At 39.5% G+C, this 16640-nt stretch overlaps 4 protein-coding genes across 10 annotated transcripts; 1 reads left to right on the top strand and 3 right to left on the bottom strand.

Annotated features, from left to right (window-relative positions):
• The first annotated feature begins 309 nt into the window (after positions 1 to 309).
• LOC121782471 (probable CoA ligase CCL9) lies at positions 310 to 3490 on the top strand. Of its 2 annotated transcripts, XR_006046413.1 has the most exons (5): positions 310 to 651; positions 898 to 1945; positions 2339 to 2442; positions 2886 to 3169; positions 3264 to 3490. XR_006046413.1 is itself a non-coding variant. In XM_042180329.1 (4 exons), exons 1-4 carry the CDS (start codon positions 451 to 453, stop codon positions 3102 to 3104), a joined length of 1572 nt encoding a protein of 523 aa, XP_042036263.1. In that variant the 5' UTR covers positions 310 to 450; the 3' UTR covers positions 3105 to 3255. The 2 variants fall into 2 exon arrangements, 1 of the variants encoding a protein (XP_042036263.1); XM_042180329.1 differs by lacking the exon at positions 3264 to 3490 and having other exon boundaries at positions 2886 to 3255.
• Positions 3282 to 5542, bottom strand: LOC121782473 (tubulin beta-1 chain-like). Its single transcript, XM_042180330.1, has 3 exons — positions 5045 to 5542; positions 4315 to 4584; positions 3282 to 4130 (listed from the first exon to the last, which is right to left on the bottom strand). Exons 1-3 carry the CDS (start codon positions 5436 to 5438, stop codon positions 3448 to 3450), a joined length of 1347 nt encoding a protein of 448 aa, XP_042036264.1. The 5' UTR covers positions 5439 to 5542; the 3' UTR covers positions 3282 to 3447.
• A 1213-nt stretch (positions 5543 to 6755) lies between these two features.
• LOC121782386 (actin-depolymerizing factor 7-like) lies at positions 6756 to 8287 on the bottom strand. Of its 2 annotated transcripts, XM_042180199.1 has the most exons (3): positions 8212 to 8287; positions 7629 to 7888; positions 6756 to 7184 (listed from the first exon to the last, which is right to left on the bottom strand). In XM_042180199.1, the coding sequence occupies exons 1-3, from the start codon at positions 8212 to 8214 to the stop codon at positions 7034 to 7036; spliced, it is 414 nt and encodes a 137-aa protein (XP_042036133.1). In that variant the 5' UTR covers positions 8215 to 8287; the 3' UTR covers positions 6756 to 7033. The 2 variants fall into 2 exon arrangements, with proteins under 2 accessions (XP_042036133.1, XP_042036132.1); XM_042180198.1 differs by lacking the exon at positions 8212 to 8287 and having other exon boundaries at positions 7629 to 7894.
• A 422-nt stretch (positions 8288 to 8709) lies between these two features.
• Positions 8710 to 16221, bottom strand: LOC121782385. Of its 5 annotated transcripts, none has more exons than XM_042180195.1 (9): positions 15856 to 16221; positions 14350 to 14463; positions 14022 to 14117; positions 13738 to 13884; positions 13423 to 13504; positions 12362 to 12535; positions 9477 to 9568; positions 9244 to 9344; positions 8710 to 8974 (listed from the first exon to the last, which is right to left on the bottom strand). In XM_042180195.1, the coding sequence occupies exons 1-8, from the start codon at positions 15934 to 15936 to the stop codon at positions 9291 to 9293; spliced, it is 840 nt and encodes a 279-aa protein (XP_042036129.1). In that variant the 5' UTR covers positions 15937 to 16221; the 3' UTR covers positions 8710 to 8974; positions 9244 to 9290. The 5 variants fall into 5 exon arrangements, 4 of the variants coding, with proteins under 4 accessions (XP_042036129.1, XP_042036128.1, XP_042036131.1 ...); XM_042180194.1 differs by having other exon boundaries at positions 12362 to 12565; positions 15856 to 16218; XM_042180197.1 differs by lacking the exon at positions 12362 to 12535 and having other exon boundaries at positions 15856 to 16217.
• Positions 16222 to 16640: the final 419 nt, after the last annotated feature.

Below are 16640 nucleotides of genomic sequence, written 5' to 3'. Positions count from 1 at the left end.
GTTATAATTAAGCATCTTATAAAGGCACAATTTGAATGCGAGGAACGCGGACATTGATAAGTATATTTGCATTCTTGAATGAAAACGCACCAAAGTGGGAATAAATCATTATATTTACATAGTTTTATTATTATTACAAACGTTTACAAAGAATTCCATTAGTATGTGACAAAGAAACAAACTAATGAATTGAGCATGATTAAATTTACGAAATTCCACGTGGCATATGGAGTACCCTATTACCTTCCCTAGTTCATTCCGCCCCCAAAATCCGAAGCTGCCTGCCCCCCTCCGCCCCCATCACCTTCTCTCTTTATATATCCATCACCCTTACACAAATTATTCATTTTCATTGTCATTTTCATTGTCCTCGAATAATATTCAAAATCCTTCCTCTTAAATCATCATCCATATTCTATTAATTCATTTCTGTTTTATACAGGTTTCCCAATGGCTATGTCCACACTCACCGCCTTGCTGAACCACGTCGCCGGCAAATTTCCTTCTCGCCGCGCTATCAGCGTATCCGGAAAGTTAGATCTCACCCATGCACGCCTCAATCAGCTCGTCGATCACGCCGCCGCACAGCTCCTCGCCGCCGGCGTCAATCCCGGCGATGTCGTCGCGCTCACTTTTCCTAACGTTGTTGAGGTACAATTCCTTCATTTTGCGATGAATTATCTATTGTTGATTTGTAGTTCGTTTTTGGATCTGTATATGTCAAAACTCGAATTCAACTTGATTTGAGTTTTCTGTTGTTCGAGATATAATTAATGCTAATTTTTCTTGCTTTTGACGATCTCTTGCGTGTTGTGTTTTTCATCGAATAAAATTAAATTTAGAAGAAAAACGTCGCGATTTACGGCTTACTGAAAATATGCTCTGTTTCGATTGCAGTTTGTTATAATGTTTCTGGCCGTGATACGAGCCCGAGCAACAGCGGCGCCACTGAACGCCGCCTACACATTTGACGAGTTCGATTTCTACTTATCGGACTCAGAATCGAAGCTCCTGCTCACGTCAGAAGAAGGCAACGAGCCGGCGCAGGCGGCTGCCGCGAAGCTCAATATTCCTCATCTCTCCGCCGCTCTGCCAGGCGGCGACTCGGAAATCATCCTATCTCCGGCTCAGTCCGACGTGGACACCGGCTCGATCGCTAAACTCACCAACGATCCTTCCGACGTGGCACTCTTCCTCCATACGTCCGGCACCACGAGTCGACCCAAAGGCGTGCCTCTAACTCAGCACAATCTCTATTCCTCTGTCCAAAACATCAAATCAGTCTACAAATTAACCGAATCGGATGCCACCGTGATCGTCCTGCCCCTGTTCCACGTCCACGGCTTGTTAGCCGGCTTACTGAGCTCGCTCGGAGCCGGCGCCGCGGTGGCTCTGCCTGCCGCGGGTCGGTTCTCAGCGTCGACCTTCTGGTCAGACATGAAGAGCTACGGCGCGACGTGGTACACCGCCGTGCCGACGATCCATCAGATTGTGCTTGACCGCCACCTCAGCAAGCCCGAGCCGTCTTACCCGAAGCTCAGGTTCATCCGGAGCTGCAGCGCCTCGCTGGCGCCCGTGATACTGGATCGGCTGGAGGAGGCCTTCGGTGCGCCGGTGTTGGAGGCGTACGCAATGACGGAAGCGACACATCTGATGACGTCGAATCCGTTACCTGAGGAGGGGCCGCACAAGCCCGGGTCTGTGGGGAAGCCCGTGGGGCAGGAGATGGCGATTTTGGAACAGAATGGTGCTGTGCAAGAGCCTAATGCTATTGGAGAGGTTTGCATAAGGGGGCCTAATGTGACCAAAGGTTACAAGAATAATGCTGAGGCCAACAAATCGGCTTTTTTGTTTGGTTGGTTTCATACTGGAGATTTGGGGTACTTGGATTCCGATGGATATCTGCATCTTGTTGGTAGAATCAAGGAAATGATCAACCGCGGAGGTAATCTTCTTTGATTTTATTTCATTTATTTTGCTAATTGTGTGAAAGGTTTTACATGTTGCACTTGAGTTGTCCATGTATTCCACGTTAGAGAAATAATTGACAGGGCAGCTGCCTATGATCTGATACCAAGTATGGTATGCAGTTACTGATCTTTTTTATGATTGGGTCCATTGTTTCCCAGTTGGTTTGTGTAGTGATCGGTCCCAAAATTTTTCTGAAAATGGTTACTTTCTCTTTCGTTTTTTGTCTTGTTTTTGATAGCTTGCAGTTCTATCATATCAGACCAATCTTGTTGAATTATTGGCTAACAAGTCATGTTCATATCTATGACTTCTTGGTATTGCGAATTTTTGCTTGAAAATTCTGAATTGTTGATGATGTTTTACGCAGGGGAAAAGATTTCACCAATTGAAGTAGACGCAGTCCTATTGTCCCATCCTGACATTGCTCAAGGTGTTGCTTTTGGTGTCCCAGATGATAAATATGGTGAAGAGGTAAAGGAGTCATTTCGCTCACATCTTTGATTGTTTATGTTGTCATTAAACATAATCTGTCTCGTGCTTATTGGAACTTAAATTTGTGGACGCACACTTAATAGGATGTCTAACTCGATGACTGTATATTTTTGTCATATGTGCACTGTAGATGTGACATATAACTAACCCACTTGAACCCCGTTGTTATTTTTGTTTTTATGTTATTTTTGCTGCTGTCATATGCCTTAAAATGCACTTCTTGCATCATCTCATGCAAGTTTAACCAATCACTAATCACTTTCTACACCATTTACCAACTTGTTGTTTCTTGTCTTTTTTTTATGTGTTGTGTGATGCCACAAATTTTAAATTGAATCAACTTTTTAACCTTTGATTATCTTTAAAAGGCGTTGATGTATTATCAATATGCTTAGTGGTGGTGACTTGTTGGTTGTGTTCAGATTAACTGTGCAGTTATTCCAAGGGACGGGTCGAACCTTGATGAAGACGAGGTTATCAAGTTCTGCAAGAAGAATTTGGCGGCATTCAAGGTTCCGAAGAAGGTTTTCATCACTGATTTGCTCCCGAAGACTGCATCCGGGAAAATCCAGAGGCGGATTGTTTCTGAGCATTTCCTTGCACAGATATCCACTGCAAAGGTGCCCAAATTCGGAGCCTAAGTTGGCAAGGCCAAGATTTGGTAGCTTCTAAATAATACCAACAAAATACTATCTAATTACCAACGGTATGAGTATTTTCTACAAGTTCCATGATATGCAAATTTTCATGCCACTTTGGATGTGTATCATAATGAGTTGTGTATTCTTTACATTGTTCAGTTATGTAGCAGATTCGGATTTACTGGCAATGCAAATTCATTAACGTCACAAGCTGATAGCAGAGGGTATAAGAATATGATATATAACAGGAAAGACAGCACACAATCCCGAAAAACCATTTAGCAAACACCAAACTATCAAACATAGCTAAACAATCGATGCAGAGATATGAATGTAGTTAAACCTAGGCTTCATCCTGGTATTCATCCTCTTCGTCTTCATACTCATAGCCTTCTTCCTCAGCTGTTGCATCTTGATACTGTTGGTACTCAGAGACTAAGTCGTTCATGTTGCTCTCCGCCTCAGTGAACTCCATCTCATCCATCCCCTCTCCCGTGTACCAATGCAAGAAAGCCTTTCTCCTGAACATGGCAGTGAACTGCTCACTCACCCGTCTGAACATCTCCTGGATCGAAGTGGAGTTGCCTATGAATGTCGAGGCCATCTTCAGGCCCGTTGGTGGAATGTCACACACAGTAGACTTGACGTTGTTGGGGATCCATTCGACAAAGTAGGAAGAGTTCTTGTTCTGGACGTTGATCATTTGCTCATCGACCTCCTTTGTGCTCATCTTGCCACGGAACATGGCTGAAGCAGTCAGATAGCGGCCGTGGCGAGGATCAGCAGCACACATCATGTTCTTTGAGTCCCACATTTGCTGAGTGAGTTCTGGCACAGTAAGGGCTCTGTATTGCTGTGACCCACGAGATGTGAGCGGGGCGAAGCCAACCATGAAGAAATGAAGGCGAGGGAACGGGATGAGATTGACAGCAAGCTTGCGCAGATCAGAATTGAGCTGACCGGGAAACCGTAGGCAGCAAGTTACACCACTCATGGTCGCAGAAATCAGATGGTTGAGATCTCCAACTAGTGACAAGAAAACATAAAGTTTCAGAACTTTGGCTATGGATATAGATATCTAGCTAGAAGATGTTTGTGGAAAAGCATGACCAATATATGAAAACTGGAGAGCTATATGCAAAAACACCTAAAATAAGTAATCTCAAGCAGTAGTGTATTATGAACCCAAGTGTAAAACTGAGATGCTTACAGCTCGGGGTGGTGAGCTTAAGAGTTCTGAAGCAAATGTCGTAGAGTGCTTCGTTGTCCAACACCATACACTCATCAGCATTCTCAACGAGCTGGTGGACAGAAAGGGTAGCATTATAAGGCTCCACAACAGTGTCTGAGACTTTTGGAGAGGGGAAGACAGAGAAAGTAAGCATCATCCTGTCAGGATACTCCTCCCTGATTTTAGAAATCAGAAGGGTTCCCATTCCAGACCCGGTTCCACCTCCCAGAGAGTGGCAAACCTGAAAACCTGAAACATGGAGCAAAAACATGTTATTAAGTATCACACACTTATTGATAGCTTTTCAAGTGATCAATCATGAACCAAACCAAACCAAACCAAACAACCACAACACTGGCAGCAACATAGTCATATATCCCTACTTGCAAAATGAAACTTAGAAAGCCCAATTATCTCATTCTGCGCAAATCATTATGGAGAAAACATACGTATCATGACATGAATATAGTATAATATATATTGAAATGAGAAGCAGCCACAATATAAGCACTATCCTCAGATCTACTAATAATATGCTGAAAATAGGCCCAAATATTAGTTGAAGCTCAGTAAACTCAACCTAACACCACAAACCATCATTAATCGTACTAGATTATCTAGATCTATTACATTTCCAGATAAATATGGCAGTAACATGATTCCAAAACTCAATAAAATTAACCAAAAAAAAAAAAAAAAATAGAAATACCTTGCAAACAGTCACAGTTCTCCGCCTCCTTCCTCACAACATCGAGCACCGAATCAATGAGCTCAGCTCCCTCAGTGTAGTGACCTTTCGCCCAGTTGTTCCCCGCCCCGGACTGGCCGAAAACAAAATTATCCGGACGGAAAATCTGGCCGTACGGTCCAGATCTGACGCTGTCCATAGTGCCGGGCTCCAAATCCATGAGCACGGCGCGCGGAACGAAGCGACCGCAGCTGGCTTCGTTGTAGTAGACATTGACGCGCTCGAGCTGCAGATCGTTGTCACCGCTGTACCTTCCGGTGGAATCAATGCCGTGCTCCGCGCACACAACCTCCCAGAATTTTGCCCCAATCTGGTTTCCACATTGCCCGCCCTGAATGTGGAGGATCTCACGCATCGTGGCGTTGTGCGTTGTGTATCTACGTGTGTGTAGAGAGGATATAGGGCTTTCGTGTGAGTGAGAGTGAAGTAATGGAGGTTTTATACAGCGGAGGAGAGGGACATTGCACTCGGACTTGAATTTTTGAAAATAGTTTTTCAATTTATTTTCCTTATAGGTTCGATTGCTATTTCTATAGATTTAATACTACTCCATATAATTGGTATTCGGTTGATCAAGTTAATCTGATTGCTTGAACTTTAGTTGTTTAGAGGTAATTGAGAGTAATTGTAATATGTGGAAGACCAACACTCATAGGTCAAGACTAATTCACATAATATAATTTTATATTGAAGTGTTCTGGTATTTATTCAATCGAACAACATTCAAAAAAGTGAAAAATGAATATCATACCATATATATCTAACCGAACAACATTAATAATGATCTAATTCATCAAACTTAGCATCAATGTTTAACTCAGTAATTTACCATGGAGTATGTGATTATTGCTAATTAGCTTATCAAAAAGATCTTATGATAATTAACCATATTAACTATTCTTGGCCTTTAGGACAATTATAAACTTTGTCTATATCCTAGATACAATCATCTTAATTTATGTTGTTACCTCCAAATGGTACTATCATAAGTGAAAAGGGAACCACTAAATATAGAAATAATTGGCAAGTTAAAGGTGAGGTGAAGCATTTATATGGTATTTTATAATACTTGGTTTGCACTCTAAGATGATGATGATTTGGTAGAAGCAAAGGACCCCATTTTCAATTTAAGAAATGGAGTGAGAGCTCAAGTCCTATCTTTTATCATTATTTCTTGCCTTAATTATCAAGCATCCGAAGCACCAAGTCACCAACCAATCTCTCAAACCTTCTATCTCATCCTGTCACATTCCAACTACAAAACAAATATGATTGGTACCATAGCTTCGTTCCATTCATTAGCTTGGAATGATATTTTTACAAAAATAAACATTCCATATGAAACCATTTTCACTAGATTAGGAATAACGATTTATTTTCACAATTTCACTGTCAAGTTTTGAGCATCTCTTCATACACATGCTACTATATATCTCCCTCTCTCCTCTCTCTCACTACGAATTTTGCTTACATCTCTTTCTTTTCACAGAATCATACTTATTTCTTGTGCCTTCCAAGAAAATGAATCACTCAAGGTTTGTTATTCCTCCCTTACATTCGTTCCATGCCATCCTCAATTTATTCAATCATAGTACCAAATATGCCTAAGAGAGCTCCAAAACAACCACAAAATGATTTTTTTTTTTAAAAACACGAAACAAATACCCCAAACGTGATACTAGTATTCAATAATGAAATATTCAAACCAGTTTCTTTACAAAACAGATACAAAAAACTGATGGCGTACGTATACATGATATACATATGATTACAATTCCATCAACAATTTATTTTATTCTAAGACTATAGTGGCTATAACAAGGGTTAACAACGTGACCCTTATTTATATTACGTATATGATTAAATACAAAAATAATGCACATTATTACAGAAGTGAATGAAATAACAAGACACACTGCATGCATGTGAATGATCAGTGAAAATGGCGTTTTAGTTGGCACGCGCCTTTATTATGTCGAAACTCATCTCGCTAGCGTCCGTTGCTTGGAGCTCATACTGAATCCCGTCCAATTCTCTTTTGAACCGATCCTTTGAGCTTGCATACACCATCTTCATTCTCACCGTCGCGACGTCGGGCGACCTAAATTATCACAAGTAAATTTGCATGTCAAATCAAATCAAATGGCTAAATAATGAATCATTATCTGTCCTCATTTAGCGTTTTAGATTAAATAAACTGGGCAGATCAAAATTAATAAAAACAACTCTTTCATAATAGGGTACATTCTCACGGTCACAATGCCCGGCGACATAAAATATGACACGGTAATTTGCATACTTAGTCAAATCAAATGAATAGGTAAACTTATTGATTCTCTTTTAGCAAATTTAGATCACATCAAAATTTATAAAACAAAACCCTTTTATAATGGGTACATTCTCACTGTTTTAATTTAGTGTCGGGCGACCTAAAGTAACACAGGTAAATTTGCAAGCCCAATTAAATTATATGAAATAAGTAAACAATGAACCATTAGTGATTCTCCTTTTATCTTTTTAGATTTAATAAAACAAGTTAGTGTACCATGCAATGAAGAAGATCTTGCTCTTCTGGCAATTCTCATCGGTCGTGAAGTCAAAATCGAAAACAGCATAACGGCACTGGTCGGAGGGGAGGGAGGACATGAAGACGTCGTAGGAGTCATCGGGGCCACCCAGTTTGTCGACCATCACTTGATAATCCTCGATCTTGAATGTGATGAATCGATAGTTCCTTTTTGCCTTTAGCTCCAAGAACTTGAGCTTGCACTCGTCCTCGATTGCCATCCCAGATGCCGAATTCGCCTGCATCCATCCATGGGGGAAGCCGATAAAATGTTAATAGGCGCTTCAATGCTTTTAGAATTTTCTGAGTATCAATTCGGGCTCAAGATAATTTGTATAATTCCCACATTTTTAAATAGGGGGAAATGGCAGAGGGGCTTAAGCCCACCCTAGCTCTTTGCCTGCATCCATGCACCTACCCCTTGCCACTTCAATAGAAAAGAATGGTGCTAAATTGCAAGTTTGGAACATTCGCATTGAATTCATATATATACATAAAAGAAAAACCAATAGAAAATAAGGCATGCACAATGAAGAAACAAAGTACGAAAAAGAAAAGGTACCATTTTGTCTGCAAAATTGATTAAAAAAACAAACAAAAAGTGAAAAAGAAATGGAGAGAAAAATGGGAAGTTAGGGTGTTTTATAAGAGAGATAAAACCGGTGAAGAAGACAAAATGAATGGCCAACCATTGTCTATATCAAAACACTCCTATTTTTACGTATGAACCAATTATATTTCATGTTATTCTTATATTTACAATAGTGATGATTAATAATCATATGTTATTTTTTATTCACATAATATGTATAGGTGCTAACTTCGGAGTAGTATTTATGAAAAAAATAGGTTAACCTAATACGGTAAATTGGATTATAATATAATCTCACACAGAATCAAGATCAATTAGCATATTTAGCTATTCTTTAGTAACTTGGACCTTGAATATAGGGATAGAGCAGCGATTTTGAAAATGAATGAACGATATTGCATCTCTTTAAATAAAATTTTTTAAAAAATGCAAAAAACAACTTAATAATGATAATTATGATAATAACAATGACGAATGATGTAATTTATATAGAAACCTCACAGAAAAATGTATCCTCTGTTGCAAATTATGAAAAGGGGCTTACATAGTTCAGATTTCAGAAAATTTACCAACAATTCGCCCACACTTCTATCAAAATTTATCAACCAACAAAATTAACAACTTTGGTTCCCTGCATTTTCTTCGTCTTTCCCAGCGAGTGGAGCCACAGAAATGAAGTCATCCTCAAGGTCATCGCCCGAGAACTTGGTTACCCGGTCAGGCCTTACATAAGCTTCATTTGTGTATGCATACAAAGGGTATAATAACTTTATTAGGAAAGAATCCAAACACATAAGCTTCATTTTGTGTATGCATAAGCAAGGTTCAATTCGACTACTTAAATTGGCAGTTCAAGATAAAAACAGAGATCTGATCTCAACATTATAAAAAAAAAAGAATCAACAGTCGATAATATTCTTGCAAAGAATTGATGGTAATATTCGGAAGTGATTCTTTTGAGTTTGAAAACGAGGTCATAATAAAGACGTGGACACCACTTACATGATTGACCAGGCATACCAGCTGCATCGTGGATACTACTGATGCGTTTAGTAATGTCTTGCCAGATGCGTCACACCTCTGCAAATTTTACAGCTCCCACCCTACAAGTTTCATGCAATATATCATACGATGGTTTTATCTGGCATCATTGTACTCTATATATATGTTGCATCATTGTATATTTTTATGAGACTGTGCATGAACACACATTCTATTTTGTCATAGCAGTTTACCTTTGGATAAATTCCATGTGTATTCTTTGGGCAATCTTTACTCAAGTGCCCGGCTTCTATACATATAAAACAATTGGCATATTTTGTTCCTCCTGCACCACCAAAACAAATAACTCATAATATATCCCAAACACCTTGAGAAAAATACTCAAACGAGTTTCAGAATCTGTAGGCAGTTCATGTTATGCAATGGGGTCCACACTTACAAAATTAGGAAGTAATAGAACACATCATGATCAAGAAAGTTCCCATGGGAAATACTCAAAGGTTATGGCTCTGTGTAATCGTAATTTATGCAAACATCAATACCTTACACTTTAAAATACAATTACTCCTTAATATCCATCACTGATAAGAACCGTACTTACATCCCCTAAAATCAAATTAGAAACAAAGAAAGTCACTTTGAAGCTTGACAATGTTGATGTATAACAAAACTAACAATCGAAAATAATCACATCCTGCTTCACGTGACTCTAAGACAGTCCTATAACATGGCTATGCTATTAATTAAATTTGTGCTAAACCTCTAAACTATCCAAAATGAACATGGAAATACCAGAGTTTCCAATTCTTGGATGATACGATCCTATATCCCATTATTTAGTTATATCTTTTGATTCACCAAATCCTTCCATATATTTGTTATCTTGGTCAATAAGTTAGGGTATAGTATTAGAGTATTATAAATAGAGATAGATGGTTATTATTTGGATCAATTCAGTAAATCAATAAAATCGTTACGTGTCCAACAACGTGTTGAGAAATTCTCTTTCACTAAGATCTCGCGCTGCCCGACGGAGAGGAATTCCCGCGCACAGCCGGTTCTTTGCTACCGCCGATCCTTCACTAGGACGCCGGAGAACGGGATACGACGTAGGGTCGTATCAACTGGTGCTTTCATCTGTGTACTCATGAGACGTGTTAACTACAACAGCAGAGTCGGCTGGGGCTCTTCACGCCCTGACTCATTCACGAGTGGGGGGCAGCGTCGTCAACAGCCCGTTGATCGTCGCAATTTTGGGGTCCCTCATCGACTGCAGTTAGATGATAGGGATTTGGAAGTTCGTCAATCGGAGGAGATAAATCACGACGACTCGGTGAGTGGTAGGTTGGATCGCTTATTGGATCGTCTCGACAGATTTGATGCGTGGAGGGACGAGACCGATCGACGTTTCCAGTATCTGGAGCCGCCGGTGGCGCGCGAGGCAGAACTGCCCTCGTGTTTCGAGGCCGGAGAGGATTGGGGGGATGATGGTTTCAGGTATACGCGGTATGGTGACAGAGGGTATAATTCACGGTACCCTAACGGGGGGCTGCGAGACGACCAGCAGCCGGGTCGGGGCTGCCGCGGAGGCTGGGGCCAACGAGGTTCATGCTGGGACCCGCCAGGGTATATACAGGCCCGTACCCGTGCGGGAGGCTTCGACCAGTCGCAGGAAAGGCCATCAACGTGTTGGGATCCCCCACAGCGTTTCCAGGCCAACATGTCGGGTTATGATCAACCCAAGAGGGTGCACATGGATGCCCCGCGTTTCGATGGGACAAATACATCCAATGGGATCTCGAGGGTCCAATTTTACTTCAATCATTTGATGATTCCCCCGGCGCAGCAGTCATCGGAACCTTTACCGACGCCGATTCAGACCCAGGGAGGTCCGGGACGTGCGGTTGATCAGGCAAGGCCACCGAGGGTCCGGGTTTCGCAGGCAGAAAAAGCGGAACGAGCTCGGTTGGGTCTGTGTTATTACTGCCCAGATAAATGGTTGGGGAGTCATGTGTGCAAACAACGTTTATTATGTTACTCTGATGAGAATGATTTAGATGAAAATGGTGGGAATGATTTAGATGAAAATGTTGAGAAAGAAGATGAATATGATGAGAATGATGTAGATGGATCAAATTTATCCTCGATGGTTTTAGGTGAATCGGATACATCGTCGTCTACTGACAGTGCTTCCCGTGGGAAAAACATAAGCAATTCCTCCATGTGTAGTCCAAATTGTACTAATATTGATCACTTGGAGGAAATCATCGCCGATGCAAGAAATATTAAGAAAACATTGTTCATGGAAATGGAGTCTGTCATCAACTTGATGAAGCAAGCGGATGTGAAGGAGCACGCGGCAGAACAGGCCAATACGGAAGCTGCAAGAGTGGAGATGGATGCGCAGAATGAGATTAAGGAGCTGAAAATAACGATCAAACATGCGACGGAGGCGAGTGGTTGTATTGGTAAAGGAATCAGCCGGGTTTTGATCATCAAGAAGCTTTGTGGTGTGGGGAAAACGTTCGCAATGGATCTCTTCCTCAAGAGGGCTTGCGTTGATAACGCAAAACTAGAGCATGCTACGTATGAGTGTATGTTTATGGCGCTGCTGTGTGAGGGAAGTTATAAAGGAAGACATTCAACTGTTCGATATGTGTTTGATCCCGGAGGATACGCATCGCCAAAGCTTTCAACTATCATCGTGCTTCGTGGTTTCCACCTTGAGGACAAGGTGGATTTTAACCGGGGGAGAGTTGATACGATCCTATATCCCATTATTTAGTTATATCTTTTGATTCACCAAATCCTTCCATATATTTGTTATCTTGGTCAATAAGTTAGGGTATAGTATTAGAGTATTATAAATAGAGATAGATGGTTATTATTTGGATCAATTCAGTAAATCAATAAAATCGTTACGTGTCCAACAACGTGTTGAGAAATTCTCTTTCACTAAGATCTCGCGCTGCCCGACGGAGAGGAATTCCCGCGCACAGCCGGTTCTTTGCTACCGCCGATCCTTCACTAGGACGCCGGAGAACGGGATACGACGTAGGGTCGTATCATCTGGCAATGTCAATTTGTTCTGAAACGCACTGTTAGCTATATTATTCACCTGACTGTAAGGTATCTTCTTTAGTGTCAAGTTTTAGTTTATTGTAAACCAATCTCCCACGCAGTCTTCTTCCAACACTGTGTTGTTCGTTGCCATTTGCTTGCGGTAGCTTATTTTGAAGTTTCTCAGTCCCAGAATCATCTTCTCTACAGCTTTCCTCTACGAGAGGCTTTACTATAGTTTTCAGTGCAGCAGCATCAGGTCCTGCAATTGTATTCATCAGTTGAGCCAAAAAACAACAATTGATGTACAGTTCTTTACTCACTTTCATGTTGATCATCCGTCCATTCACAAGAGAATATAGTGTATTCTCATGGTTGTAAATCTAGAAATACTACTTATATACACAAAAAATACAGTTTTACCTATCACTTCCACAAAATAGTGATGGTAGATGGTAAGTGTATCCTACCAACAGCATGGCAAAAAGCACAATTTTGAAGCTCTATATATGCTATGGAACTCACCATAAGTTGTATGAATAATTCACAACCAAGACAAAGCACCTAACATTAAAACCAATTCATGTAAGCACTTAGCTAATTTGCTGTCAGCTAATTTCTTAATCTCATTGTTCTAAAGCAAGTTTATTCACTCTGTTCACCTACTGTAGCGCATCGCAGAGTGTAATTCTGAGTAAATCAATTTCTAGTTGCTCCACTCTACAGTCCCGGGGCACATTTAGATTATTAATGCAGAAAACATTACCACAGTATCACGCAAAAGGGATCACAATTCAATCACATAACCATTTGTGTCCAAACTTGTTGTCTCAAATTAGAAGAATGCGTATCTTACTTGACAGATAAATTCGATCAGTGAACATTTTCAGTTTCTATATGCATCCTTTGATTGAAAGTATTGTGACAATTGTTGAAAATCTTTTTGACCCTCCAAAAAAATTGCATTCACAGATAGTATAAAATAAACCCCATTCTAATTGGTGAAAGTGAATCTTTTGTGCAGCCAATGACCTGTGGAAAGTGAACTATGCTGTAGAGCTTTATGCGGATAAGTATATTAAGTTGGTCTAGTACAATGTACAAGGATAGGCTCAACACCTGACTTTATCCTTTCTCCATCAGTCATATTTTTATCTCCTTTCTTGCCAATCGGCCTCTGTCCTTTAGCTTTGGCAGGCGACTAGGTACAAACCAAGCCAAGTCAAATGCCAAGTTAGAGGAGTCTGAGAAAAATGAGATTAAAAAACTAAAACTCAAAAATATTCATAGATGCACCAGACACCAAATATGAATAGTCTGCCATTGTGATGCTGTGGCAACATTAACATGAATATATCACTAAAAATATCTAACTTCATAGAGAAAAAAACAGGCAACAATTAAGGAAAAGAAACAGATGGAAAGCCCACTAACAGATGGAGAATGATCCACCAACTCCATGCGCGTGCAACCTTTGTCTTTTGGTTTGGACTCCAACTCTACTGAATCCTTGGATTTAAGATGGCGATAAACTTCTTGCATGGAGCGAAATAGACGGCCACTAATTGGATCGGTGTAATACTGCAAGAATTATATATACAATAAAACAAGCAGTTCAAAAGCACCATCTTGGCCATAAAACTAGATAGTGGATACAGTTCGATGTAGTATAGAATCATAATGATTTGAGAATATGAAGGTTACTAAAGGAATGTTACCGTGTCTGTCCTGATCTTGCCTTTAGTCTTTTTCCTCCTGATTTCTTTAATCCACCCTGGAGGCAAGTTTTCTGCTAGAGTCTTATTGATGTTTATCTACAATTTTGGGACAATAAGGATGAGAGACATGTAATATAGGAAAACATATTATGCAAAAATTAAATAAAATATGAAACATTATAACTTTATGTTACTGCGGGTCCACCATATCATAGATACGACACTTCGGAAAAAGACAATGAACAATAACTTTTATATTCGTGTAATTATGGTTAAACAAGCCTAATTTCATAAAGTAATGTACGATACAATTCTAGTGGGCATTTACCTTATTTATCTCTTTCTGTTTTGGCGTTTTTATAGAACTCTTGAGACCTTTGAGATGCCGAAGAACCTCTGGCTTCGAGTTGAACGTGAGGCCAGTTGATGGATGAATGTAATACTGGAGCAGATCCAAATAGAACACATAAATTACACATAATGTAAAACAAGTAAGGGATGAGAGATTCACGACAGTCATAATCAAGTTGGTAAGACTTGCTTTTGAAATGAATGACAGCAACATATCTAATTATAGTGGCCAAACTTCGTTGCATGTTTAGGACATCACATCACTAAGAAATGCAAACCCACTCAGACCAACCTAAATTGTTTTCATTATGTCAGAAACTACCAAAGACATCATGTCCCTAAAGTGATAAAGAATTAAGTAAAAAATAATGTGAAACAAAATCTAAAAATCAGTTGTGTGAATAATCTATTAAGTAGAATACCATATTAGGGATAGTCAATACTAAAAACACATTATTGACACATAAAATTCGCAAGAGGATGTAATGGATGGTAGCATTTAATTAGATCTAACAGTCATAAACTGGAAGTGGTTCAATGTGAAAGCTAAAGCGCTAAATTATGCATCGGTGGAAAAATGTTGAAGTGGTTCAGAATCAATGATTCACATCACCCAAGGGTCAAATTGATATTATATGTGTTGCATGTACTTATTCTCAAGATTTGACCTATTACTTAATCTTTTGAGTGTTTAAGTGATTTCTCAAGATGGTAGTCCATGGAAGCATCCATCGACATGGAAAACATTTATGTATGCAAGTCCTTCCGAATTTCAGGATTATCTATTAGTACTTCATATAAGCTTAGGAAGCCCTTGTCTTCTCCTCCCCTCTTTGCCTTCCCATCTAATACAAGCCCAACGAGGCAAGTGGTGAGCACAACTCTCAAACATGAAACAAATATAGATCAATTTAGTTGAAAATTTTCACCCACCCACAACTTCCCTCTCTCTCTCTCTCACACACACACACACACAATACATACATTGATAGTCTGAACTCTATGTAGGAGTACTGGTTTTGAAGAAATAAACCAACTTCGAGATGTTGAGTTTCTTAATCTTTCAGCAAGAACACAGTTTTTCTTATATGTATCCCTTAACATATTAGCTCTACAAAGTTTTCAGTCAATAGTTAGGTAATGAAGTAGAATTAGCTAATAGTATTATCAAAACAAGGACAGTTTTATCCAATATGACATCAATGATGGAATGTGAGCATGATCTTTCATGTCCAAGATACCATGGAAATGAATGCAAGGCCATCCTCTTTGTTTCCAATTCAAGTGCTAGAACACAAAAATGCATGTACAATATGATGGGGCTTCATTCTGTATTAGAACAAATTTCCCAACTCTCTTATCCTTCCATACGAAAACTAAGTTCTGAGCCATCATAAAATTAATTCAAGAAAAACAAGTCTTTACCTAAGCATTAAATTAAAATATAAAGACAAAAAGCAGCTGAGGGAATCTCCAAATTTACCTTGTCTTTCTTTCCAGAGCTCTGGCGTTTGACTCTGACCTCCCAATCGGCGGGTAACCACTCCGGATGCTCACCGCCCATTTCACAAGTTGGGATTTTAAGCAAACCAAGAGAGAGAAAGATTGAAAAATCGAGAAAATAAATACATAAACGATCCTATCCTAATACGAAACAACCACGCAACTTTCCTAGTTCCACTAAGATCCAACTTGAGTTGAAAATCTAGGTGATTGTTTCTGGATGAATAAAGAAGGGGAAAACGGCAGAGAAGAAATGAAGTTAATGGAAGTAGTGAAGTTGTGAGAAAAAATGAAGGAAATGGACAAACAGATGCCACAACCACGTGCATTCCCGCAAAAGAAAAAAAATTAAATTTAAAAGAAGATCCATGATACTATAGTGGTAGTAATATTTAGTTTTGAGAGATTCCCATAAATTTAATTATTTTACTGTTGTTGGTTTCTTAGATCATACTATATGGTGATTTAAGTAGAGGTTCGTCATAAGCGATAAATGCATAAAAAATAATTCAGAACTCATCTAAATTGAATGAACTGAGTTTTCAGAGTACATGCATATGTCAATTGATATAATTTTGTTGGTTAATTTGGATTTTATCCTTTCCCTCTCTGCCGATGATCAATTGCTTCAACATTATTCACACTTTCATTTCCATAATTTGAAAATTCACAATTTCATTATAGTTAGGGGGGTGTTTGCTCATATGATGTCAAGAATTTTCTTGGCTATTTTGAATTTTCGCCCTTATTTTAACCGTCGATGAT

The sequence above is a fragment of the Salvia splendens genome, chromosome 20 (assembly GCF_004379255.2).
Source record: "Salvia splendens isolate huo1 chromosome 20, SspV2, whole genome shotgun sequence".
NCBI lineage: Eukaryota > Viridiplantae > Streptophyta > Magnoliopsida > Lamiales > Lamiaceae > Salvia > Salvia splendens.
The sequence above is the reverse complement of the archived record's forward strand: the minus strand, read 5'-3'. Positions and strand labels throughout refer to the sequence as shown.

Bases quoted from the DNA above. Each gene is read 5' to 3' on its own strand.
- LOC121782473 (XM_042180330.1), bottom strand. From the start codon at position 5,438: ATGCGTGAGATCCTCCACATTCAGGGCGGGCAATGTGGAAACCAGATT. The intron at 4,585-5,044 runs GTATTTCTATTT...TCCATGTTTCAG, and splicing joins GAACTGTGACTGTTTGCAAG to GTTTTCAGGTTTGCCACTCT. The intron at 4,131-4,314 runs GTAAGCATCTCA...TCTTGTCACTAG, and splicing joins TAAGCTCACCACCCCGAGCT to TTGGAGATCTCAACCATCTG.
- LOC121782385 (XM_042180194.1), bottom strand. From the start codon at position 15,936: ATGGGCGGTGAGCATCCGGAGTGGTTACCCGCCGATTGGGAGGTCAGA. The intron at 13,885-14,021 runs GTAACATTCCTT...TAATTCTTGCAG, and splicing joins GCAAGATCAGGACAGACACG to TATTACACCGATCCAATTAG. The intron at 9,569-12,361 runs GTGAATAATATA...TTGGTGGTGCAG, and splicing joins AGAAGATACCTTACAGTCAG to GAGGAACAAAATATGCCAAT.
- LOC121782471 (XM_042180329.1), top strand. From the start codon at position 451: ATGGCTATGTCCACACTCACCGCCTTGCTGAACCACGTCGCCGGCAAA. The intron at 652-897 runs GTACAATTCCTT...TTTCGATTGCAG, and splicing joins CTTTTCCTAACGTTGTTGAG to TTTGTTATAATGTTTCTGGC. The intron at 1,946-2,338 runs GTAATCTTCTTT...TGTTTTACGCAG, and splicing joins GGAAATGATCAACCGCGGAG to GGGAAAAGATTTCACCAATT.
- LOC121782386 (XM_042180198.1), bottom strand. From the start codon at position 7,894: ATGCAGGCGAATTCGGCATCTGGGATGGCAATCGAGGACGAGTGCAAG. The intron at 7,185-7,628 runs GTACACTAACTT...GTGATAATTTAG, and splicing joins AAGATCTTCTTCATTGCATG to GTCGCCCGACGTCGCGACGG.